This window comes from Prionailurus viverrinus, chromosome B2, assembly GCF_022837055.1.
Source record: "Prionailurus viverrinus isolate Anna chromosome B2, UM_Priviv_1.0, whole genome shotgun sequence".
NCBI lineage: Eukaryota > Metazoa > Chordata > Mammalia > Carnivora > Felidae > Prionailurus > Prionailurus viverrinus.
In genome coordinates this window covers 142,866,178-142,893,181 of record NC_062565.1, presented here as the reverse complement: position 1 = coordinate 142,893,181, position 27,004 = coordinate 142,866,178, and the positions used below count along the sequence as shown (strand labels likewise).

The 27,004-nt window shown below is 52.2% G+C and overlaps 1 protein-coding gene across 4 annotated transcripts in view; it reads right to left on the bottom strand.

The window, feature by feature from the left end:
• SYNJ2 (synaptojanin 2) overlaps positions 1 to 27,004 on the bottom strand; it is a 104,741-nt gene that overhangs the window by 52,898 nt on the left and 24,839 nt on the right. For 2 of the 4 annotated variants that reach the window (XM_047859048.1, XM_047859050.1), the window contains exons 2-6: positions 26,025 to 26,111; positions 25,719 to 25,838; positions 15,684 to 15,954; positions 11,582 to 11,807; positions 4,067 to 4,150 (exon numbers count right to left, since the gene is read on the bottom strand). In XM_047859048.1, the coding sequence (XP_047715004.1) occupies positions 4,067 to 4,150; positions 11,582 to 11,807; positions 15,684 to 15,954; positions 25,719 to 25,838; positions 26,025 to 26,111 (788 nt within the window). The remainder of the gene's footprint in view (positions 1 to 4,066; positions 4,151 to 11,581; positions 11,808 to 15,683; positions 15,955 to 25,718; positions 25,839 to 26,024; positions 26,112 to 27,004) is intronic. The other 2 variants (XM_047859049.1, XM_047859052.1) reach the window with 1 other exon arrangement.

Genomic DNA, 27,004 nt, shown 5'->3' with positions numbered 1-27,004 from the left:
CTTCGTGGCAATGAGAAAGAATGAAACATGGCCCTTTGTAGCAACGTGGATGGAACTGGAGGGTGTTATGCTAAGTGAAATAAGCCATACAGAGAAAGACAGATACCATGTTTTCACTCTTATGTGGATCCTGAGAAACTTGACAGAAACCCATGGGGGAGGGGAAGGAAAAAAAAAAAAAGAGGTTAGAGTGGGAGAGAGCCAAAGCATAAGAGACTCTTGAAAACTGAGAACAAACTGAGGGTTGATGGGGGGTGGGAGGGAGGGGAGGGTGGGTGATGGGCACTGAGGAGGGCACCTGTTGGGATGAGCACTGGGTGTTGTATGGAAACCAATTTGACAATAAATTTCATATATTGAAAAAAGAAAGAAAGAAAGAAAGAAAGAAAGAAAGAAAGAAAGAAAGAAAGAAACTGTTGTGATGGCTTATAGAGATCCTTTTTGGGACCAAAAACGAAAAAAAAAAGTACAACCACACAAATGAGCACACACGGTGCCACATTCCAGAAGCCTAGTAAATGGGTCTAACAGGGAGGAAGTGAATGTAGGCAAGGTGGGAAGGACAAAGGGGACGAATCTACTGTGCATCCTCCTCCGGCTGGTGATGTCATACGAAGCTTCAAAACAGAGACCTAAATCACCTTTCCGAGACATTTCTGCACACGTTACAGGGGAGGAAGATTCTAAAGTGACACTTGGCGGGGGGCGGGGGGAGGTGGTGGGGGGAGATGCCTGGGTGGTTCAGTCAGTTAAATGTCTGACTCTGGATTTTGGCTCGGGTCATGATCTCTCAATTTGTGAGTTTGAGCCCTGCATCGGGCTCTGTGCTGACAGTGCAGAGCCTGCTTAGGATTTTCTCTCTCTGCCCTCCCCTCCTCACTTTCTCTCTCTCTCTAAAAATAAATAAACTTTAAAAAAAATTCTTAAAGTGACATGGGGAGCAAAATCTTCAATGGACTAAGAGTATATTACAAATATACTCTCAGGGGTGCCTGGGTGACTCAGTCGGTTAGGTGTTGACCTGACTTTGGCTCAGGTCAGGATCTCGCAGCTGTGCTGACAGCTCAGAGCCTGGAGCCTGCTTCAGATTCTGTGTCTCCCCTGCTCACGTTCTGTCTCTCCCTCTCTCAAAAAATAAACAAACATTTTTAAAAATTAAAAAAAAATTTTTTTTTAAAGTTTAAAAAATATACTCTCTATATAACCATACCAAGAGAGCCATTAGCTTCAAGGGTAAAATTTCAGTGTGGTGATTTATAAACTGTAAACCTATTTACATGGTAAAGATGAGATTGTTAAAGGTACACGGCTGCCAGAAATGGCACCAGATCCAGGAGTTTACAAGGAAGGCACCGTGGCCATGAAACCATGCAGACTCATCACTCTGAGTCTTCTCTGCCTGCCCCCACCCTATGCCCTAAACCCGGCAGGGCTCATTGGTTCCCGGGGACAGCCCCGTGAGGGTGCTACCCGCCAATTTAAGACACGAACCATTCACCCAAAAATCTTTGCATCTTTCAAGTCACCTAAGAAGGGGGCGGGAGGGGGGTTCCAAATGGAGAAAAACAACCAGAATCAATCTTCAGGGTTAGCTATTGAGAGTTCAGGGAGGGGCACTGCAGAGCATCACTGAAAGCTGTCCCCTGGTCCCCTGTGAAGATGATCTAATCTCTCTTTGATGGTGGATGGGATTTAGAGGATAAACACGGGTGTCAGACCCAAAGGTTAGCAAATCCTTAATAAGATTAATGGACACTAAAGCCTTTTGAAACCTATTCTGTAGAAACCACGGAGGCTCTGGAGAAGCACAAGTGTTATGAGTCTAAAAGGGGGTATCATTGCCAAAAAGCGGGCCAGCCAAGCCCCACGGACACTGCCCGTGTCAGATGGAGGGACAGCTGCTTCATGGCAGGGTCAGGCTGCATCTGGGGCCTCCAGTGGGTCAGGCTGGGGACCAAAGTTAGGGGACTGACAAACCAGTGTTGCTTTGCTTTGGGAAGACGGAGACCAGAACATGGAGAGTCCGAAAAACGGGATGGAAGATCCCAAAGAGCCGGAATGCCTCGGACAGGACACAAGGGACTCCTCCTCGAAGGTCTGGGGCAGCAGACTCATCTGGGGCATCCCCTGCAACGCCCTGCAGACAGACACAGAGCATGCAAGGCAAGGAGGAACTCAGCATCTCAGAGATCTTGGAAGAAGGACCCAGGACTGGGTGCGAGGAAGAAGGGGATGAATTTCAAAGGCTCCTTCCCAAATCCCAAGACTACCATGATTGCCCCCAATTTCTGGATTTCTTAAAATCGTCACAGGAAACACAACATGGTCTCCTGCTTCCTTTTTAACCATCATTTGACATTTGCTAAATACAGAGTTCCAGGAGTTTCAGAAGGAAAACTCTGAATCTAAAGAAAGTTTCAAAAACCCTTTTGGAATGCTCTGGAACAGGCAAATCTCTAGAGATAGAAAGTAGACTAGCAGTTGCCTAGGCCTGGGGGAGAGCTGGGAGGGTGGTGGGCGTCGAGGTGACGGCCAGTGGGCACAGGGCTTTTGGTGGGGATGAGTCCTCTAAAATTAGGCCATGACGATAGTTATATGACTGTGTAAATGCACTAAGAACCATTGAATTGTACACTTCAAAATTTTCTTAAAGAGAAAGAGACAGAGCGCGAGTGGGGGAAGTGCAGAGAAAGACACACAGAATCCAAAGCAGGCTCCAGGCTCTGAGCTGTCAGCACAGAGCCCGACGCAAGGCTCAAACTCATAGACCACGAGATCATGACCTAAGCTGAAGTCGGGCGCTCAACCGACTGAGCCACCCAGGCGCCCCTGAATTGTACACTTTAAATGGGTGATGTTTACGGCATGTAAATTGTATCACAATAAAGCCATTAAAAAAAAACTCTTTCGGGATGAACTATTCTCCATGTGACAATCATCCTCACGTGTGCCTCTCTATGCCACCACTCAATGCCACCAGCCATCCCCATATGTCTTCGCTGTTCCTTTCGGATAGAAAGACTGATGCTAAAAAAGCTTCCCCCTCCCCAGAGGTCACACCCCACATGACACTCATCCCTCCACCTCACTGCACAGTGACAGCCATGTGGACAAAGTGCCTTCTGCTGACATGGGGTCAAGTCAAGGTCCGGGAAAGACCCAGCTGTGTCAAACACCCCCAAGAACCTGGCAGATGGCCCTGAGCGTTTTCAGGCACCACTGACGACCCAACCGCCATCACACAGAGCCCTCAGTAAGAGGAGCCAAAGCCACACCTGGGCAGAGAGGTCTTCTGAGCACACAGACGATCTCTCAGGCCAGGGAGAAAGATCTGGGTCGATGGTGAGGAGCCTCAGGTCCATTTGGTCCATGACCCTCCTGGGAAGGAACTCACTGGATGAGGCAGTGCAGAGTTCCATTGACGACAAACGTGTTCTTGGAACGTGGCAACACCACACCCTGAACTCTTCCCAGGAGACAGAATGCCAAATACCTCTGGCACTGACCCCAGCCCTGTTTTAGACCGCAAGGTGTATTTTTAGAAATCATGGGAATGTTCCGTGCAATTCTCACGTGGCCCCACAACAAGCATCTCCAAACATCAGACCTGCTGCATGGCCACTAGGGCCCGAAAACCTTTTAAAGCCCTGTATGACGGTCACAGCTCTCAAAAACCATCTTTGGCCAAGTTCTCAATACACTCAACCTGGGGACTAACAAAGTAATTCTACTCAATTACGTTATACGACTCACTTATCAGCAAAGACCTTCCTTCCCACTTCACCTGCATCAACAGCAAGCTTAGGATCAGAAAATTACATACAATGTATACGTTTCTGTATATAAACACGACACACACATGCGTGTACAGGTGCACACAGGTATTCACACTCTGGTAGCTCACTTCAATCCAACTGGGCTGAGGAACAAGCCTCAAAACCGCGCTGTGAAGGAGACACGGTGAAAAGAAACAAACCACAGCTGTTCGGAAGAGAAGGGCAGGTGAACAATAATACTTACTTTTTTTTTTTTCCTTTAAGGTGGACTTACTCTTTTCATTACCTACCTGAAGCCCTGGCTGCTCCCAAAACAGCGGAACGGAGCCCCTGATCTGGACAAAAGACGACACTCCATCATCCATGTAAATCGTCTGCACCGCAAGGAAACATAAAGGAAAAGTATTCCTCAATGAAACTGAATGTCCTGGGGCCGGGTAATGGGATCCGGCCGCCTGAGACCCGACACCGGCCAGAATGAAGGGCAGACAGCGGACTTCTGCGCCCTCTGCTCCTCTGGCCAGCGTGGCCTTGCTGTTCCCTGACCCGCAGGCCGGCCCCGTGTGCTCACGGGCATGCTGGCAGCCGACCAGCCTCAGAGGAGCCTGGAGCAGGCCTGGGGCCTCCGGGGGAGGGCTGCAGCCAACCGGGAATAAACACAGCCTTTCCCAGCTCCCTGGAAAGCCCAGCAAGGCCTCCCCACACCCCATTTCAGCAACAGAAGCAAAAGTACTCCGGAATTTAACGGACACCTTCCTTAGAACCTTCTATTTTCACCTTGTCACCTAGCCAAGTAGCAGCGGGCAACTGGAAAAGGATGGATGAAATGAACACGCTACAGCCAAAAGACCTAGGTGACCACCCTTGTCAGCCCTGCACTTGACAAGGCAGGCTCGAACTTGTAGGTGCTCCTGGCCCTGTGCCACCGTGTTCTTCAACCCGCCACTAAGTCCACATACGCTGCACGGAAGCAGAGGATACTTACACGCTAAAGAACAGACCACCTCCTCTCCCCCCCCACACACGGTTACTGCAGAATGTACCAACTCCTCATGTGCCCGCGGGCCCCCTCAAACCGTAGTGCTGGGGAGTTTTAAAGGGACAAAAAGTGCAGGTCCGAGCATCACGAGGGGACACTGTGGCAGTTATCAGATGCACTGCCCTTTATCTGAGTAATTCTACCCTGGCCTGGCAGGGCCAGCCTGGCCAACCCTGCTGATCCTTTCCATTTCTTACCAGGCTGCTCCCTTACAGGGTAGCTTTCCATGCGTCTAGATCACGCTCAGATCACACATGCATTAGTAATTCTGCAGCGCAGGACCTGAACATCAGACCTGCAGGTCCCCAGACAACAGGAATGACGAGCCTGGCAGCCACAGAGCTGAGCGAAACTCCTATCCCCTAATTTCCAAAGGGAAAAGCACTGGTTAAGAACTTCTCTGTTTCCAGATACTGACTACCAGCAAATTTGCTAGCCCTTACTATTTTACTAAAAATAAACCAAAAAACAAAAAAAGAAAGAAAAAGGAGAAAGTAGCAGATTGCTTAAACTACCGTAGGCATCACTGGCTACCCTGAGATTAAGAGCATATGGGTCTAGGGGCGCCTGGGTGGCTCAGTCAGTTAAGCATCTGACTTCGGCTCAGGTCATGTTCTCATAGCAACATGAGTTCAAGCCCCGTGTTGGACTCTGTGTTGACAGCTCAGAGCCTGGAGCCTGCTCTGGATTTTGTGTCTCCTTCTTTTCTGCCCCTCCCCCAATTACTCTCCCTCTCTCTCCTTCAAAAATAAACATGTTAAAAATATATTTAAGGGGCGCCTGGGTGGCGCAGTCGGTTAAGCGTCCGACTTCAGCCAGGTCACGATCTCGCGGTCCGTGAGTTCGAGCCCCGCGTCAGGCTCTGGGCTGATGGCTCAGAGCCTGGAGCTTGTTTCCGATTCTGTGTCTCCCTCTCTCTCTGCCCCTCCCCCGTTCATGCTCTGTCTCTCTCTGTCCCAAAAATAAATAAATGTTGAAAAAAAAATTAAAAAAATATATATATATTTTAAAAAATTAAAAATAAAAGAGCACATGGGTCCGGGGGCACTCGGGTGACTCAGTCGGTTGAGTGTCCCCCACTCTTGATTTTGGCTCAGATCATAATCTCACAGTTTGACCCCACGTCAGGCTCTGCGTTGACAGCTCAGAACCTGCCTTGGGATTCTCTGTCTTCCTCTCTCTGTGCTCCTCCCGTTTATGCGCTTGCTCACGCTCTCTCAAAAAATAAACATTTTTAAAAATCTTAAAAAAATAAAAATAAAGAAAGAACATACGGATCCAGAATGCTGAGAAAGAAACCAATTTAGCCAAGATTTCTCTATAAAGATAGCCCTCAGCAGTGCCAGGACATGATTTAAGCTATGGAACTATGACCCTTCACTTGAACACATGCTAATGGAGCTATTTCCAGCATTAGACCACGCTCCTCTTGAGCTAGAACTTGCACAGGCAGAACCAGCTTCAGAAAACACCCGCCGAGAGTCCCCACACCCTAGACCCCACTCCTGGGAGAGGAAGGAAAGATGCCTCTGTATTTCTCCACTGCTCCCTCCCACATGAAGACTTTCAAGGTCTGTGTCCTGTTCATCATCAGGGCCACCTTCTTTGTTCCCAAGGTAGTAAGACAAACCTGACCATCAAACACCAGCAGTGGATTTGTGGTGCTTTCCTTTTCTGAGCTTAAAGAACATAGGTTTTAACTAGTGGCAGACTGATGCCTCAACTCACAGAGGGCATCTGGATCCCAGGGGAAGGAGAGGGGGGTGGAGTGTGAACGCGGGTCAGCACGTGGGCTCTGGGACAGCACCTTCCACCTGCCAGCTTCCATGTGCCCTGCAGGGCGACCCTGGGCATGTTAACCACGTTGGGCCTCGATTTCCCTCTCTCAAGGGAGTTACTGCCATCTGGTCCCAGGGAGGAGTAAATGAGTATCAAGGGAACGGGATCCCAGTGCTGGGCAGTGGCTCATGGCTCTTCAGGCCAGGGAAGCACTGCCCAGGAGTGTGGACGAGGCCCCTGCCGACGACTGACCAGGGCAGGGTCAGAGCACTGGGGGAGCAGGGCTTAGGCTGTGGGGACAGGGAGTGTAGGGTCAGACAAGGGGTGGGAGGGAGACCACAGGGCATTTCAGGAAGGAGGGAGTCCACCATGGCTAAGTGGTGGCGAGGCCAGGCCTGGGACCCCCCTGGTCTTGTCTTGGCAACTCTGAGAAGCCCCTTTCACAGAGTGGTGGGAGCAGAAAGCCAGCGACCCTGAAGAGAAAGGAATAATGCACAAAGACTCACAACCCAGCAGATACACTTTTGTCTTCTATTTGCTGAATTTGTACCTCCAGGTGAGGCATTTACAAGCCAATTCTTTCCAAGTCTGCTGCATTCTTGGGAGGACACGCAGTCATCCTGCCCTCCCTGGATTAATCAGCGGCCTTATCTTCAATAGCCAAATATTTTTCATCTTTTTCACTTTTGGTAGACCAAAGGGACTTTTTTGGTTTTGTCTTTCCGCATGGTGAGTCACAGCTGGCAGAGCAATCCCACCAGGTATGACTCACGGCAGAGTTGAAAGGACTCCAGGTTTCTTCCCAGGGAGACTGAGATGTGGTCCACACCTGCACACACGCATGCACACACACCACACACACAAATGCACACACACAAAACACCCCCCACGAACATGCACTCACACCACACACAAATGCACACACATGAAATACTCCCCCCACAAACACACACTCACATACCACACACAAATGTACACACACACACACACACAACCCCCCCCACACACACACACCCCAACATACACACACCCCAACATGCACACACATACAGCCTGCCTTGGAGAAGAAAGCTTGTTCCTTCCTCTTAGGAAAAATGTTAAAGGAAGGCAGAGTGGGTGCACTGAAAGCACCCCTCTCTTCTGGCTCCCTGAGCATTTAATTCAGGGGAGACCCTGCCTCACAGGACCAGCCTGCTCTGCCCCGCCATTTGCAAAGGAGCACAGCATGGCAATTCGTGAGCCACCTTCACGAATTCACTGAAGGACTTCCACTCCCAGGTGGCCACAAGCTTGGGTCTGAAGAGTCTCACTTCTGTAGCAGGGTCCTCAGCCAGACGTGACCTATGGGCAGCTGCCGAGGGTGGGGGTGGGGGCAAGCAGTCCCAGCTAGGGCTCCTTCCCACTGTGGCTCCACCAATCTCCTCCAAGATGCTGCCTACCACTCTCTGGTGACGAACCCACATTTCAAGGCCCGCCATTTCTTCAAACGTCAGGTCACAAAGCAGGCGACACCATGCTACTTGGAAGAATGGCCCCCGCTCTGCCTACTGCGTCACTCTGATTCCAAGGCCATGGGATGCGATCAGTGCACAATCTGCCGTCACCAGCAGCAAAGCCACCAAGACTGCAGGGAGGTACACTCTGCCCCGGGACACCATGCGGACCCAGACCTCACGGTCTCTGGCCCACAAATGTGGGGGAGCGGAGCATGCAGGGCTCCCAGGAGTGACTCCTCCAGGCCCCTGTCAGATCCCTGCAGCCCCGCATGGGCCAACTTCAACGGGGTTACAGGCTTCCCGGATGCTTACTGTGCATCACATGTCACGTGCATCTCCCCAAGCTGAGCCAAGTGGATGCCGCAGGCTGAGCTCCCTCCCCAGGAGGATGCTCAGAAGTGCCTTCACCAGCGGGAGGGAGGGGAGGGGAGGAAGGCAGCTCTGTGCTTGGCAGGAACACTGGTTAAGTACATATTTTACTGAGGAAAAGATTTTTATGTTATAAAAAAAACAATTTAGATCAACCCTAAGTACTTCTATTGCTACAGAGTGCCACAAACAAAACCATTCCCTGATGGCAGGGACAGAGAGCAAGGGGCTCTCTTGTGCCATGGGAGCAAGCAACACGAGTCTCTTGAGTCTCTTGCTTCCCGGGAGCACCTGCCTTCCTTCAGCCACGCTCATCCTGCCTCTGAGAACATTTCAGAAAAGGGGATGATGCACCTACAGCAGACGCTGCCTGGAGCTGGCTTCGGGGAGCGGCTGGTGACCATGCCCCCTGGGGGCTGTGCTGGGTCCCCAGGGTATCGTCAGGGTGTCCCTCAGCAGGATGCTTTCCTGGGGGAAGCACATGCTTTCACTACTCTCCTCAGTTTCATCTGTGTCCTCTTCTCCCTCGGTGGCTTCCCTACCCGGTGCTTCGTGTGTGTCTCCCCAACCTCACTTGTCTGTTGGCTTTCCCTTCTCCCTGCAGGCAGGACCCTGCAGCTGAGCGCCAGCCGCGGGAGGCACTCCCAGGAGGGTGAAGGCACCTGTCCTGTTCCTGCTGCGTCCCTGCCTGGGCAGGCTCACCATCAACATCAGCTGAGGGGCTCAGGGTTGGCTCCCGTGTTGCCAATGAGGACACATCTGGAATCACCTCTGGGCACTGAGTCCTCCCCGCCCCCACCCCCACCGTGGTGTTCACACTGTCTGGGGCTCTCTGAAGGCACGAATCATCCTGGGCGCCTACTTCCCACAGCGGAGAGCCTGTGGTCTGTCGGGAGTAGCCCCACAGAGAACTGCTTTGGGTGCGAAGCCAGCACAACCCCCTTGCCCTGTTACATGTCTGGTAAAAGTGAATCACCGTGGGGCCAAGTAGCTACATGTTGGTCCCGGATGGGGGCCGCATTCCCGGCTGCCTGCCATCTCTGGGTGACATAACCAGAGCAAAGGCCCCAGCCCCAACCAGTCTATAGAAAAGTGAGAAAAGCAGACACTACTGAGATTTTTTTCATAAAGCTAAATGTGCTGCGTTTAGAGCACAACTCTTTAACACTGAATTATGTCTCTGTTATGGGTCGAATTGTGTCCCCCAAATAGACATGTTGGAGTCCTAATCCCAGCACCTTGGAATGTGACCTTATTTGAAGGCAGTCACTGCAGATGCGGTTAGTAAAGATGGGGCACACTAGATAGGGTGGGTCCCCTCGTTACAGGGCAAAGGGACATTCCGGAAGAGGACAGCACGTGGAGGTGAGGCAGAGACGGAGGGCTGCGACCACGGGGCCCTCCTCTAGAGGGAAGAGACAGGAAGGATCCTCCTCTAGAACTTTCAGAGGGAGCACAGTCTTGCCGGCCCCTGGATTTTGGACCTTTGGCCTCCAGAACCGTGAGACAATCAATTCTAGGTTTCTTAAGCCCCCTGTTTGTGGCACTTTCTTACAGCAGCCTGAGGAAACGCCTACCACTGACTTACATTTTCAGTGTTAACATGCCTAATCTTTCAGGAACGACGGTGAAAGGGAGGACAGCTGCTTTTCTCATGAGTAAGATACAACAGAGGAGACCCCGGTTTGTTTTTTTTAAATGACTGATTTTCTTTGGCCATAAATTTTGACTTTTTTTTTTTTAAGTTTATTTATTTACTTAGAGAGAGGCAGTGGCCTGCCCCCAGTTCCCGGCACTGCACCCAGCCCATAGCGGGAGATAAACAATAAAGATTTGTTGAACGAACTGCATGATTCAAAGGCTCATAACCCAAGGATAAAAACTGGGATGGAAATGCAGGTAACGGGAATGCAGGTGGGGCATGTGAACAAAAGGAAGTAGTTTTCATCGTGTACACACGAGCGAGAAAAAAGAAACTGGCCTTCGTTTAGGGCCCATGTTTTCTCTGACATTTTTAACCGGATGTTACTTATGGCCTCATCTGCATCCAGGAGAGCAGGCAGACTGAACAGAAGTCATAGGCAAGAAACTGCCCTTGGCGCTCATCATTAGCTCCCGTTCCAAAGTCCTCCCACTCAGCACCTGACTCTAGGAGGACCTCCTCCCCTGAAGCCCAAGCCGACGGCTGCTGACACACAGAAAGCAGGTGCTCCCTGTTGGGATGAGCACTGGGTGTTGTATGGAAACCAATTTGACAATAAATTTCATGAAGGGGAAGGGGAAGGGGAAGGGGAAGGGGAAGGGGAAGGGGAAGGGGAAGGGGAAGGGAAGAAAGAAAACAGGTGCTCAAATCCGTGAATGACCGGGCTAAAGTCCTGGTAGGAAACACCTCTCCCAGCTGCAGGAAGGAGGGGTTGCAGAGACATATCACCACTAAATAAACACAGGCTGTTTGCAGCTTGACACCCGCAGCCACACTGCACCTGTGCCTTTCGTGGGGGCTGACCTTACTTACAATTTATTCTGTTAGTCTACCAAGTGGCATTATCCTACAGATCTGCCACCCAGAGAGGGGGTTAAAAACCAGTGTGAGACAGCATCTCTGGGAATGAGAACAGAATTTAGGGGCAAAAAAATCAATGAGAGACTAAGCAGATGGTTATATTCAAGGAAGCTGAAAGCAAATGCCGCTTAGCGCTCAGATTTCACAACTCCCAGGTGCTAAGACGTGCTCCGGTCGATTTAGAACGAAAACCTGTTTGTTCCCTCATCCTCACCGTATTGATCTACTTTTTGCCTTAAGATCCTGTTGGATCATCCACCACCTGCCCTCTTAAACAGCCTGCCACCCTTTATGACCACGGCAAAAACACCCGCTTCCTTTTAGCTGCAAGTACCTCGGGTGAGCAGAAGTGGATCAAGAAAGCCGCCCCCGGCAAACCGGAGGCCACACTCTCAGGCAGAGCCCCAGTGACTCACTCTGTTCTCCAGAGGAAGGAGCCACGATCCCCAGAAACGACCTCCAAACATGCCTGGCCCCCTTCTGCCCCAAATGGAAACGCACGTGCGCGGCTGCGTCCCCGCCGCTCCACCGGGTGCCACCGACCGGCCTGGGCACTGACCTGCTCTGTCTCCACGAAGTTGGACACGTGGCCGTCGTCGTTCACGCCGCGGGTGTGGAAACGAGCGCCGGCGCGCTCGCAGCTGATGCGGGAAATGAGGCAGGCCTTGGCCTGCTTGTGTGAGGCGTAGACGGTACGGATGGACACCACCCCGCAGATGACCTTCAGCAGCCAGTCACAGCAGCTCACCTGGTGCTGCCTCAGGGGCACGTGCAGCAGCTGGTTCCTGCAAAGCGGAGCCCACAGAGCCTCGGGTCAGCACACACGCTCCCGGAAACACTGCGCCCAAAGCAAGTGGGGCGGGGCGGGGACCGGGGCCCCCGCAGATGGGGTGCAGGTGCCCGCCATGAACTTGGCGCTCAGGGCGTGTGGTCCGGAGGTTCACATGCTTCCGAGACCCCCACCCCCGCAAGCAGCGGGCCGCGGAGCCACACAGCAGGAGCAGGAGCAGCAGCAGCGGGGACGGCCTGGAGCCGCTGCGGAAGTCGGTATCCGTGAACGGAAGCCGAGCCAGGAGTGCGAGCCAACCATCACCTTCCAGGGACTGTCAGAGAAGCCTCCCTTTAGATCCCTGGCCTCCGCACTTTTAAATCAGAAGTCCCATCAGTCAAAAAAATTAATCATAGGTTTTGCCCTTAAATGATAAAAATAATCATTAAATACACATATGCTGGCTTAAATTACATACGTAACACATGAGGTCTATCCTGTCCCAACGAGAGCACTAGGAAGCAATCCAAAATAAAAAAAAGAGACAAAAATAAAACAAGGGAAGTTCCAGCACCTCCTCCCTACACCCGTGGATTGTTCTGGGCCTCTGGGGACCCCTGGTGTCCATGATGATAAGGAGGGGGATAAAAGCCAACATTTACCAAGGGCATTGAGCACCATTCTAAATGCTTTGGGATGGATTAGCTCACTTCATCCTCCATAGGCCCTATGTGAAAGCTATTACCATTCAGCCCATCTTACAGATAAAGAAACTGAGGCACGGAGAAGTGAAGGACTTGCCCAAGGTCACAGAACCAGCAAGCAGCAGCGAGCAGCTGGGAGCCTGCCCTCTTCACTGCTCTGCCAGGCCCAGGCCTATCTCCTCTCCCAGTGAAGTCCCCACACGTACAGCCACACCCCTGCTGGCCACAGCCTTCTGCTCTCTCTCAGCTTCCCCACACCCACTCGACCTTACTCCGCCCAAGCGGCCTCTCTGAGAAATGAGGCCCCGGAGGGGTGCCAGGACCCCCGACCCCGCCGGCTGAGCTCCATTCCAGGTGCTCAGGGCACAGAGCAGCACCTTCAGACGCCTCTCAGACCCTCCCAGGGAGGCAGGAGCCTTCACAGAAGACTCTCTCCCATGGGGTAGTAAGCAAATCTAGATCACAATGCCCTATCTGTTTAAAAAAAGGCAGCACTGTTCCTGCCCTAGAGCCTTCCTCAAAGAGAGCAGCCTTCTCTCATTTCTTCCAAAGCGTGCTGTGCTCCTCCTGGTCTCCGGTGGCTCCTCCCAGCAGCAGGGACTCCCCAGGTCTCAGGCCAGGCTCCCCCACTGTGAGCACAAACACTTGAACCTGGGCGCTGAGACACGACCCCCCCCCCATCAGGGAGTGGCCACGCGGGTCCCCTTCTGAGCTCTCGCAGCCACAGTGCTGGTCTGCCTGAAAGATGACGATCACCGAGACCTCCTTTACAAAACACATTTTCCTCTGAATCACTGTCTAAAATTCAGACGATGAACCCGCTTTAGTAGCAAATGAAATCTGCATATGGTATCAAGGCAAAGCCTCCAGAACATTCCAGCCTTCCGGCCCTACAGCTATGGCAGCCGTCAGTCACCAGAGGTCAGGCAAAGGAGGCTTTTGCCAAACAGTCAACTCTGAATCCCTGTTTGTAGTCATACTGGCCTGGCGCTCTGTAGGAGGACAGCTCCTTTCCTCGGAGGGAGAGACCCAGATCTGTGAAGGAAAAGTGCTTTGAGTTTCCTCCCAGGCTTCCATTGTTCTGGGAGGCAGTTATCAGTGGGGTCAATTACCAGCCAGGAAAAACCACTTCACGCTGCCCAACGCGCTCCCTCGTTCACCAGCCACGTTCAGGGTTGACCCCATCTGACTCTAGATGTGGGTCCAGACCTGGAACACAGCACCCCAAATGGTGGGTTTAGGCAGTCAAGCCCGTGACCACTCAGTCAAGGCTGACTCAGTTGTGGTCAGTTCCGTGGGCGCCGCCCAAACACCACGCCCTGGAGGGTGGCGCGGCCCGGCGGCCCGGCGCCCTCCACAGCTGCCGCCCCCTCTCAGCTCAAGATGGAGTCTGGCGTCCACGTGGGGCGTCCTCCCTTCCCAAGCCCTTCGGCCTCCGCTTCGTGGATCTCCACTCTCACTGCTTTCTGTGGGCCTCAAGTCTCCAGCCACAGAGCTGGCGGAAGGAGGCCTGACGAGGGCAGTCACAAAGGTGCCGGGGCCACCCCATTCCCCCGGCATCCCCTACGGTCCTTCGATGTTGCCAAGCACGTTACAGCCTGCGACACCTCGCTCCGCTCCTTGCCTGGAAGTCTTCGTTGAGAGTGGCTCCGCGGCCTTAGTACAAATACTCCTCGTAATCCACAGCCCTTGTATCCCTGAGCTCAGCTGACCTCAGGGACACGTGCACCAGCTGGTGCCTGCAAAATGGAATTAGTGATTCACAGAAACACCATCTCCTGGACCTGTCACTCAGAGACTGGTCCTCGAACCGCAGCACAGGAGCCACATCATCACCTTGCTAGAGACGCTGAGTCTTGGGACCCAGCTCAGACCCGCTGAATCAGAATCTGCCTTTTAACAAGAAGATTAGGAGATTCACAGATGTTTTAGCGTTTGAGCACCTTACTGCCCCCGCAAACTCAACAAAACCAGAAGGCCCAAGAGGATCTGAGGGTAGAGAATGCTGGGGCCCACGGAAGGAGATGGTGAAGCCCCCTCCTCCAGAGACAAGTCGGGCCTGGGTGAGGGTCTGAAGCACCAAGGGAAAAATGTTTATCCAGTGATCCTTACAACTTTCTGTGTTTGGGCAAAGGAGAGAGGCAGACACAAAAAAAAGGATGTGAATAAGCCTCACTGACCCTGTCTTAGGGCTGGAAAACCGGCCGAGCTCCAAAAGGCCAGGACTGGGATTCTAAGAACAGCCCAGTGTATAAGGTACATTGGAGCGATTTCTACAGCAGGATTTTCATCACGCTGGCTTCTGACTCACTTCCCACACATCTCCTGGTCCATCTGAGGGGTACAGCATCATTGACAACCTAGGCCTGGCACCAGTCTATGTAAATCACTGTGCCCCCCTCCCCCAGACCTGCCAAGGTCAGGATCCCCAAGGCCCAGAAAGGGCCATAGATAATTTACATACTTATATAGTCATCCACACCTAGCTAGGTCTGTGAAAGAGCACCCAGATGACCCTAAACATGCAGAAATCCAGGCACCTTTGTCTGGGCTTCGGGACATGTCTTATCACATGAATGCACATCACCTTGGCAGGCGGACTCAGTTTCCCCATTGTTGGAACTGGTCTGGCTTGGTGATTAACAGTATGGGATCTGGAGCCAGAATGCCTGGCTTGTTCAAGCCTCAGTCTCCCTATCTGTAAAATGGGAATAACAGACAGACCCCCCCCCCATCTCACAAGTTACTATGAGGATTCTGAGTTACTGCCCACCAGCAGAGAACTTAAACAGCCTGGAATGTGAGCACCTTATAAGCATCGGTGGTAAATGTGTGTGTGCCAGAGGGTAACCAGGATCACCGAGAGGACCGCAGGAGCCCTGACCATAGCCTGGCACTTAGGAAGCACAGGATGGATGTGGGCTCTTATGGTCTTGACTTACAGAGAGTTTCTTTCCTAAATCTACACTAGACCACTTTGAACACCTTCCCTGACCCTGGGGGGGAGGGGGGAGGGATGAGGGTGTTAGCATTCTTCTCACTGCACTGAGACTGGGCTCGCAGAGGTACCCCAGGATCCTGGGGACGATGTAAAGCAGAGAACAAGGACACAGGTTTCGATCAGAGCCCACCATCCATGTGACCCAGGGGGGGGAAGGGGGGGGCAGAAGACGACCCAGGGCCCTCACCAAAAGAAGGAGCTCCCCCACTCGTAGCTGTCATGGTCCTGCTTCTGTGCCCGGACGGTGAGGTCAAAGCTAGACCCATCATTGGGCCAGGAGAAGTAGAAGAACCCCGAGTTGAGGATTTTCCTCAAGGCTGTGAGGCGGTCCTCCTCCTTGGCCTCCTCCTGGAGAGGGTAAAAGTCGGTGGCAGTGATTTTGTAGATTTCAGCCTCTGGAATTCTGCCCACGGACGTGCAGCCTGTCACCAAAACCAGGAAGCTCAGGGAAGCACCACCTGGAAGGGAAACAGACAACAGGGCTCAGGACCACAGTCAGCAGGCGGAGGAGCAGCTCACGGCCCACGTTTCCGCTGGAACCGCATGACCGCATCAGGAATCTCCGTCACCCGAGCCTGAAGCCTGAAGCCTGAAGCCTGAAGCCTGAAGCCTGAAGCCCGGTGCCTGCTCCCCGGAGGCTGGCCCCCGACCAGCAGCAGCAGCACCACCACCTGGAAGCCTGCTGGAAATGCGAATTCTCAGGCCCTCCAGACAGCCCGGCGAGGGGACAGCCACCTGAGCTTTAACAAGCGCCCAGGCCATTCTGCTGCCCGCCAGCCTGAGGGTTACTGGCCAGGGGCCTTCCCAGCCCCACAGTCTCTCCCCATAGCTGCCACCCAAAGCCTCGCAAATCTGCCCCCTCCCCAAATCCTCAGGTGCCACCTGGCTCAGGGTCTCCAAGTGTGGTCAGTCCTGCAAGCTCAGTCACTAGAGTCACCTTTCAAAGCTGCCTGATGGAGGACCTGCCTCTCTGCTTCAACCCCCCCACCACCCCCACCTCCCCCAGGACTGAAATGGAAGCTCCTCACAGGCCGACGACCCCCATCCCTCCCCACATACGGACACCTAGGGTCCAGCAGCTCCCTGGGGGCTGTCCTCTGCGGCTCCTCAAATGCACCATATGCCCTCATACACACGGGCCTTTGCTCAGGCCGCTGCCTCTGCCTGGGATACCCCACCACCGCCTGCCCATCATGGCCTTCCCCACCCACCTTGCCCGCCTCCGCCCTCCAGAACAGCCATGAGCCTTCCCAGTGTTCACCAGGACCACCCTAGCTCAGCCCCTCTTTCCTAGAATTCCTCTCCACCCTTCTGGAGCCTTCCCTGCTCCCCAGAGACATTGTTACATGCCCCTTCTACATGTATCCCTGTTAGCCCTCATGTATGCAAAACTAACAACCTCCATCCCATCTGTGTCCCCAGGAGATTGGGGGTTTCTTAGGGACAGGACTCTGTTTCATTATGATATCTGGGCACTGCACATGGTAAGTCTTTGATGAATACTTCCTAAATAAGCCGAAAGCAGCTCAAGCCTTTCCCAATCCCCGTGAAGTGTTACCCAGGCCACTGCCAACCTGGCTGCCAGGAGAATGAGACACCCTCCTCCGGGGACCCCACCAAACCATCTGCGGCTGCTTTCTGTTCTGTACCCCCAGTGCATAGCGGGCACACAAAGGTTCGGACAGACACCTGCTGTGTGGGCCAAGGGTGCGTGGCAATGCTCTACTCTGGGGACATCAGGGAGGGCGCCCCTGCTTTATTTCAGGAGAGGGCCCCAGAGATAACTCAGGTGACCAACTGGCCTTCAGGGGCTGGCGTGGTTCTGGTCCAAAAGATATTCTTCCCAACCCCACTGATGTTTAAAGGACCTGTTTCCAGTAAGATCTCCTCCACATGGTCAGTGGCCATTATCTGCAGCCATGGTAGCCAGCGGTTTAGATCTCTGGACACTCTGATAAAAGCCCCTTAGGACCCACTGCTCACCATCTATTTCCCCCCACCCCCTCCTCACACTTGATAGGAAGAAGGGGGCTACTTGGGGCCAGGACACATCTGGGTGTTTTTTTGTTTTTATATTTTTGTTTAATGTGTATTTATTTTTAAGAGAGAGATAGAGCACAAGTAGGGGAGAGGTAGAGAGAGGGGAAGACACAGAATCCGAAGCAGGCTCCAGGCTCCGAGCTGTCAGCACAGAGCCCGACGCGGGGCTCGAACTCATGAACTGTGAGATCATGACCTGAACTAAAGTCAGATGCTTAACGGACTGAGCCACCCAGGCGCCCCTGGGTTGTTGTTGTTTTTTTTTAAATGTCTTTATTCAGGGCACCTGGGTGTCACAGTCCGTTGGGCATTCGACATCAGCTCGGGTCATGATCTCATGGCTCCTGAGTTTGACCCCACACTGGGCTCTGCTCTCAGCACAGAGCCTGCTTTGGACCCTCCACCTCCCTCTCTCTCCACCCCACCCTCCTAGCACTCTCTTTCAAAAATAAACAAACATCAAAAAATAAAACAAAATAGGGGCACTGGGGTGGCTCAGCCAGTTAAGCGTATGACTTCGGCTCAAGTCACAATTTTGCAGTTCACGAGTTTGAGCCCCTTGTCCGGCTCTGTGCCGACAGCTCAGAGTCTGGAGCCTGCTTTGGATTCTGTGTGTCCCAACCTCTCTACCCCTCACCCACATATGCTCTGTCTCTCTTTCTCTCAAAAATAAATAAACATTAAAAAAAATTTAAATAAAATAAAAGACGTCTTCATTCAGTAACTAGGTCACCACGCCTACTGGGAGGGAGGACGAACAGGGAGACACTATTGGCTCATATCCCACCTCCCCAGGCAGATTATCAGGAAACTCCTTTAAAGCAACTTAAGAATTAGGCAGTTATGCTACGGACAGTGACAGGCATCAGGAGGCTGAGTTTCTTAAGCAGGACAAGTGTCATTTCTGGAAGACAGGTAAGGTTTATGTGGGGTCGATGTCCTCAAAGTATAGACTCACAAATGCAAATATTCCCGCAGCCTGTGTTACAACCAGGCCCAGGCATCCCATCTGCCTCTTCCGATGTGCTCAGTGCAGAGAAAGGAGAATTCAAGGACAGTCAGAGGAGTGGCCGGAGGGCAGCCCCTGCGGTCTAGGCGATGAGCCCGAGACTGGACTCTGTAGGGAGTGGGTTCAAGGAGAGGCATGGAAAACTTTACGTCCTTCCACCCAAGTTGTGGAGTGGATTTCTAGCACTACTTCCTCAGCAGCCTCTGCGTGGGCGGATCAAGTCCCTGGCAAGAGTCCCAGGTTGCTTTGAAGACAGTAGGCATTTCCTGCGCAGGGCAGTGGCCCGGAGGAGGCTTGGGATGGGCGGCTGCAGCAGGCATGAAAAGGCTCTTAAAATAAATGAGACTCTGAGCTCCTGAGTCCTGGGATTGAGGGGCTTGGGAGAAGGCGCAGGTGAATAAAGACACCACCCTGGGAGCAGATTGGAACCAAGCACTTTAATGACAGCTGATTCTCAGGGTGGCTGCTTATGAACTCTGTTCTATGAGCTCCCTCTCAACAGCCCCCTGGGGGAGGTACCATTTTTAGTCCCGTTGTACAGGGACGGAGATGGAGACACAAAGAGGTTAAGAAGCCTGCCCAAGGCCACACAGTGGGGGAGCTGGCATTTGAATCCACTTTCGGGCTATACCACCTGGGCAAGTTACTCAGGTCAAGTCTGGTTGGAGAGACACTGCTCTTACCTATATCCTTGCAGAAGGATCGCCAACGTGCCCAACAATGCCATCATTTCACACATGAGGGATTATCCCCCCAGAGGGAGCTGAATCATCCATCTGCCCAAGTGCACGGCTAGTCTGTGTTGGATCCAAGATGGGTCCAACATGGGTTCACCCAGCCCAAAGGTCTGGCAGCTTCCGATCACGATGGCTTACTGTCTCACTAAGCGTCGCTAAGGTACCCTTTCTCATTTCCAAATTGACGCTGAAAGTGTTCATCAGTAGTTTAAATGATTGTGAATAATGTATTTTTCTGGCACGTGCTAAATATTGACATGAAAGAATAAACCTTCTGTAGGCCTCTTTACCATTATCAAGTGGGACCTAGACTCTGGTTTGACAATCATCCTTGTATATTATTTAAAGCAATGCATGAACAAGTTCTTCTTCAACAGATGGGATTTTCCTCTGAATTCCCATTCCACTCCCACCCCCCTCAGAATTTCATCCTAATATCACATATTTTGTGCTTCTGTGTCTCATATTGATCATACTGTGCAGTAATTTGATCCTAATGCTGAAAGTGTTTAAAACACTTCGGCCTGAGTTATCATTACGATGATGTTTTAGTACAAGATCAGTCAAACAATGTAAACGAAACGCTCTGCTAAATACTGATTTAACATAAAAAATAAAGATTTGTTGGGAAGGTGGATGGGACCTCTGGTCCATACACCCATGGGTAAATATTATTTATTAACGGAATGAAACTAGATTCTCTACCAATGCTAGTTCTGTTTTTCATTTTTATATGTGAACACTAAGAAACTTTGTTCACATTAATAGATCGATGAAATGTTGCCCAATTATTCTTCAAAGTCCTTCTGAGTCATCTGCCAAAAAAAAAATCACAAAATCTATCTAGAAAATTACTACCAACGCTGTCAGCTGATACCCCAATTAGGTTCTCCTTCAATTTTGTAGGAAACAAACAACCGGCGGTCACCTGACTTGTAAACAAACTGTTCCCCGGTCACGGAGGTGACTTACTTCCTCCACAGTGCTGACAATATTGTGACCCCTCCCTGTTAGCCATCCGCAGGTATTTACTTCCCAGAGCAACACACTGTGTGAGATTCTAGAGGGAGAAGAAGGTAAGATAGAAGAAGGGTGGCTGTGGGTGGGGCAGAGAGACTGAGAACCCAGTCCCTCATCGCAGGGACGTTCTTAGGCAAACCAAGGAGGTGAGGACCTAGAAACCGTTCTCCTCAGCACTGACCAAGCCCGTGGGACAGTCTCTGTGACCCCAGAGGAGCCGCACTAGACCACAGCCTCTCCAGGAGGGGCACCTGGCCCTACTCAGCCTGGCACGTGGCTTCCTGTTTCTTCAGTGCTGGCCCCATCTTGTCTGGCACCCTTGGGTGTGTGCCCCCAGCCTGTCAGTGTGGTGTTGTCTCTAGGGGATAAAAGTGGGGCTGGCGGGGGGCAGGGAGGGCGCTCACCTGCCCCAGGTGTGAGATGTCCCCGTGGGTGCTCACTTTGAGCACAAGATCTAGGCTTTGTTTTAGTAAGGCAGGATCGGTGTTCTCCCAGGGAGGAAGTAGGGCAGGCCTGAGTGGGGGAGGGTCTCAAAAGTCCTTAGTGGAGGCTGAGTTCAGGGGCTTGAAACCAGTAAGAATCTTACAGCAGGCAGGGGCGCCTGGGTGGCGCAGTCGGTTAAGCGTCCGACTTTAGCCAGGTCACGATCTCGCGGTCCATGAGTTCGAGCCCCGCGTCAGGCTCTGGGCTGATGGCTCGGAGCCTGGAGCCTGTTTCCGATTCTGTGTCTCCCTCTCTCTCTGCCCCTCCCCCGTTCATGCTCTGTCTCTCTCTGTCCCAAAAATAAATAAATAAATAAATAAATAAAAAAGAATCTTACAGTAGGGGAAAGACAAAACTCAAACTTGTTTTGGCGTCAGAAGATGAGGCTCTCGAGTCTGCAAGCCTCCACTGGCCTGTGGGGCCTCTGGCCGGTCTCCTACCCTCTCTGGCCCTCAGATGCACCAGGTGGCCTCTATGTCCCTTCCAGCTCAAGGAACTCTGGTTCCGGGGCTCTGGCCAAAGGGAGAGCACACCTGGGTCAGGGGTTGCTGGCCACAGTCGGGGGAGGTGACAGGCCAACAGACACACCAGAGGCAGAAGGGATCACACAGGGACACACACACCCCTCCAGAGGGCAGGAGGCTCACAGTCCAGACAACTCCTACAGCCTGAGAAAACAGGCTGGAGAAATGGAAGGCAATGACCCCAATATATGTTGTTTAAGAGGAGGCAGGGTTTCCGTGTGGGAAGACGAAGAAAGTTCCAGAGACAAATGGTGGTGACGGCTGCACAACATTGTGAACGTCCTTCATGCCACTGGACTGTACATTTGAGATTAGTCCAAATGGGAAACTTCATCTTCTGTATATTTTACCACACACACAAGAAACCGTGGAGACCTCAGTGTCGATTTTAGAAATTTTTCCCTCCAGAGGGCTGCCTTCAAGACCCAATGCCAAGGCACTGCTGCCCCAAACCCCCTGGCCCCTGAAGTAACGGGGTCCGTGTCTTATCGAGCTGTGGCCATTGTCATCTGGCTGGGCAGGGCTGGCGCTGGAGTCACCATGAGTCACGCGCAGACACAATGCCATTTGTGCAGGGACAATGCTGGGTGTGTTCTTGCCACTGGGCCTCTGGCTTCCCCTGTGCTGGCATTTCTCTGTTTGCTCAGCCTCAGAGCTCACTCCCTAGCCAGGTTTGTGCCAGTCTCAAGCCCGGGGTTCCTACAGACCACCTTACCCATCCTGCTCGTGCAGGACACTCTCCCACTTAAAGCTGCAGACAAAGTAGGAGCTCTGGGCTTTCCCACCCGTGGAGTGGGGCGCTTTGGCCAGAGGGTCCCCAAGGCCTCCCCCCCATGCCGACAAGCTCAGAATTCTAAATACCCTGTATCCACATGGCACAGTTTCAAGGATCTCTTTCACCTTCCCTTTCTAGAACACGAAAGTGGTGCAGATGTCGGTGTGCTGGAAGCTTCCACCAGCTCACGGGAACCAGCCATGCAGATCTTTCCCCAGCTCCGCACTGCAGCCTGAAATCAGCCAGGGGCGGGTTATCTACTCCGTGGAGATTGGCAAACACTACACATCGGGGCTTTCCCCCCAGAGAGCTGGATGTCAAATATTTACCAGCACCCCACTGCAGATAGGTAATAAGTCATTCTAACTCTGATGAAGGCCATCATACCATTTCAAGACTTTCTGGAGAATACTGCAGGCCCTGAATGTCAAGACTAAAGACTACCAGGGGTGCCTGGGTGGCTCAGTCCGTTAAGCCTCCAGCTTCAGCTCAGGTCATGATCTCATAGTCCGTGGGTTCAAGCCCGGCACCGGGCTCTGAGCTGACAGCACAGAACCTGGAGCCTGCTTTGGATTCTGTGTCTCCCTCTCTCTCTGCCCCTCCTCTGCTTGCGCTCTCTCTCGAAAATAAATAAACATTAAAAAAATTAAAAAAAAAAACAAACCTAAACACTTTTAAATCTCCTGCTCCTGCAACTTTTCATGTTGCAGTGACTTCCCATAGAAATCAGCCCTACACTAGCCTGTGTGCAGACTAACCACCCACTGGGAGTCAGTGACCTGACCTTTACCCCACACCTAGTTCTCCCAGAGGGACCCGTCTGCCGGGCAGGCCTCCCACTCAGTACAGACTATGTTCATTCTCCCCTATAAATCTCTTTTGAATTACGTAATATAGAGATGAGGCAGTTTTCCTGATTTTGCAGGTGGGAAAACAGCCCTAGGGAGATTAATAAATCCAGAAGGTGAGTCTGTTGTGAAGCTGGAAAGAGAGTCTAGAAGGGCTGGCTTGTAGGCTGGGTACTACATAACTCCAGAGGACACAATTCATTACAGACCTCAACGTACTCAACCCTTGAGGCTATGAACCAGGGAGGCTGTGAGAGCTGAGGTTAAAAGGGAGTTAAATCCCTGTAATCATTGGGATAAATTCTTCTGACTGCTATACCCTCACTTTCTATGCTTTGTATTACAGATGCATCAGGAAAGCCAACTCTCTGGCTGACTGTGGAGGCTCCACCCCCTTCCTGCTGGCATTTCAGGGAAGGAGAGACTTAAGCTCTCCATGAAAACCTAGGAACCTGGGATAAAGCTTTTATGTAATTTTTGTGCATGTTTCTTCATTTCTAACATAAAAAAGCTATTTTCACTTAGGCAGACTGAAATTGAACAACTTGCCCCAAGTCACAAGCCTGAGGGGAAGAGTCTTTCTTTGCCCAGAGACCCTCAGCCTAAAACAGTCAAAAGGGAGGCCCGTCCCCAACTGGGGCTGGCTGTCTTTGTGGCAACCAAAAATTGGGATTTCACTCTGCACTGCCTGACACCCTCAAGAGGTGAGAGGAAGACATTATAGTTCTGGGCTGGGGCCTTCCAGCAGGAAAAGAAAACCAAGTTAAAGCCAAGCACTCCTTCGTGGAACCGAAGGAGATTTGAAAAACTCGATTATAAGGCCCCATCCTTCCATCCTTCAGATATCCTAGGGCCCTTTCAGGAACGTGTCGAAAACAGGCCAAATAATTCTGGCATCCTCACCACCTCAGACAGCTTTAGCAGCACGACCACCAATGCCCCCCGCCCCCCGGAGGGTGACTCTGGCAGGTGGGGCTGGGAGTATTCAGAGGACAGAAGAAATGGGCGCTGGGGACTTGACAGGTGTCCGTGCCAGGGGCTTGGTCCTGCTCTCGCCTGGCCCCCAGGGCCTGTGCACACTCACCCCTCAGGGGAAGGGCAGGGGGTGGCTGTGAGAAGGGAGGAGGGTCTTGCAGCTCTAGGAGCTGGCCACCTCTCTCCGAGTCCTGCCCTGGGATGGTTCCGCGACATCCTGCTGTGACCCTTGGGCTGGACACCCTGCAGACACCCTGGCCCCTTTGACAAATACTTCTCTGGGGGCTAACCAGTTTCTGCCCAGCTTCAAGACAGAACAGCCCAGTGGCTGAAAACAGCCCCAGGTACCAGAAGGCACAAGTTTAAAACCCAGGTCACCACCTGAGGACTGCCCAACCTTAGGCGAGCGACAGCACTGTGCTAAATCCGGGGCTCGGTCAGGTGCAAAGTGGATCATTAATTTATTTAGGAGAAAAACACTGCCAATTATAACTGCAAGATGCCAACAACTGTAACACATCCTAAGAGCCAAGACGCTACAATGTAAAAAAAAAAAATCTGTCACAGAACAGACAAAATACAGCACTTAAGTTTTCTCGGCTTCTCTTTCTCTGTCTGTAAAGCAGGACATTAATGGCACCTGCCTCACAGGCTGTTGGGAGAACCAGGTTAATACATGAAAACACTTAAAACGGTGTCGACCACAGGATAAGAAGGGAAGGTTAGCCGTCATTCCCACATCATCATCATCACCGAGGCTAGGACCACAGGCATTTTTTGTAACCTTGGAAAAATCACTGCGGGGACAAATCCTGGCAGGCAGCCCCATTTCATGGAAAAAGCAAGTGTCTGGAGGCAGTTAGATCTGCGTTTGAACCCTAACTACACTCCTTACCTTAAGCAATTACGTTAACCCTCTGAGCCTGCTTCCATTACTATAAACAGCAGAAAAGATGCAACATCAAATTGGCTTATTTTTAGGATTAAATAAGTTCATGTATCTCTAGCCCTTAGCACAAAACAGACATTTAATAAACGCATTTGTCGTGGACGTGCTGAATGCTTTTCCTATACACTATCTGAAAAATGATCAGTGCAATCATCATAGTTCGGGAGAAACCATCCCATGAAAGAAAGACCCAGAAAAGTAACAGCAAACACCAGTGCTCTTCTGTCGGCTTAGAAACTCCTCAGCCTCTGAGCACAGCTGCTGGGGGAGGCATGGAGCCGTGACATGCTCGGCTCAGGGAGAGCCATGTGCCCGAATGTGGTCATCTCACAGCCAATTCTCATTTTGAGAAGCAGCGCTGAGAATCGGGGATGTCACCTGTGCTCTCGTCTTGGCCCCACATGTCCCTGGAGACGCTGGGTGGGACCAACATAAGTCAGGGGGCCGAGAGAGGAGAAAGGAAATGGTGGCCGCAGACCCAGAGGAGCACCAGGGCTCCCATGAGGTCCAGGAGCACAGAGGTGACAATGCAGGGGCCCCACGGAAAGGCTGTCCAGCTGACAGCTCAGCCCCAAGGGACCACACTGAGATGCCCACTTGTCCCTGTGAGTTCTCTGCCTTTTCCAAATCAGACGACATGGCCCATTTTTCACATGTACTTTCCTTTCCTCTCCCTCACGCCCCACCCTCAGCGTCCCACGGCAGGTGCTCTGGGCTCCTCTGCCTGGTCAACACGCCCAGTCCTGGCTGTTCTTCAAGATACCCCGTGAGTCCAGGGGGCTTCTGACCTCCCGCATCCACCCCTTCCCGAGTACAGATCCCTTGTAAATGACAAACAGTCCCCTGGGCAGACCCCACAGACCTGACTTTGGAAAAACTCGGGTCCTGGAGGGCAAACAATGAAGGTGAGCTTCCTTTGCACACAATTCTTCTCCTCCAGCGGCACAGACAGGTGAGCGCCAGGCTGCATCCACCTTGACCTCTTCCCCAGCGTGGAGGAACAGGCGCAGCGAAATAAAGAAACGTTTTAAAAGATCCTAACAGCTAAAATGAAATGCCTAAATCCGGCAGTCTTTCCAAACGAGCACGAGAGAAGCTCTGCCTGGCTCCCTAGAAGTGTAGCATCAGACGTTCCGGCAGCTGCTGTTCTGTCTGATCGGGGACTTACCAGATTTTAACCTGAGCTCCCCCAGGCAGCCGTAAGCGTCGGTGATCTTTCCATACTGGCCTTTAATGACCTCCTTCTCTTCCGGAGCTAGGGGAGAAACACATCACAGACAGCATCAGCCTGGGTCTCCTGTTGAAGTTCCTTCACTGCAGCCTTCTCCAATCTGGCTCCCCACCCACTCGAAAAAGAAAACGCAGAGACAATAGCTCGGCCTCAAGTAACGTGTGTGGAGGTTTTATGATCAGCGAATCACCAAGCTGCAGAGATTTAGACCTTCCCACAAAAAGCTTGGTCTCTGGAAGTGCCCACAGCTCCCTGGGGCCTGGGGAGGGTGAGGAGAGTCCCCGGCTGGCCAGAGGTGCTGGGGTGCAAGCCAGGAGCAGGTGCCTCAGGCCCAGCCCTGCCCACAGGCTCTGAAACAGGAGTGAGTCATTGTTACCTGATGGGGGGGGACCTTCCTTCCTAAATATTGGCCACTGGAGGCTCTCGTCCTGTGAGCGCCCTCCTTCCTGCAGGGACCTGCTAACATAGGGGAGGCTGAGCAGAAAACCCACGTGCCCTAGGCACCCCAGGCCTGGGCCCAGGGGATCCCAAGGAGAGCCGCATGAGCAGAGCCCCCGGTCTTCAGCAGTGGCCACCGGTGCTCAGGACAATATACGGCCCAGGGTGAAAGCAAGACAAGACAGCAGACCGACTGACAGACAGAAGGACCATTGGGAGCAGGGAGCCTGTGACCTACAAGGGCTCCACAGACCCATTGGCATTTACAGTGGCAGACCCTTGGACCCCTTCTCTGAAAAATGTTTCCACATGCAGAGAATGGGGAAAAAACCTCGATGAATCCTCAAATAAGGGCCTGGCAAACACCATTAGGGAGATTTACTAGGAGAGCAGTCACTCAGCCTCTGAATTACTGTGATAGACAGACTCTTAATCTGGGGTGACAGAGGAAAGCCCGGCAGATGCTGCAGCTTTGCAGG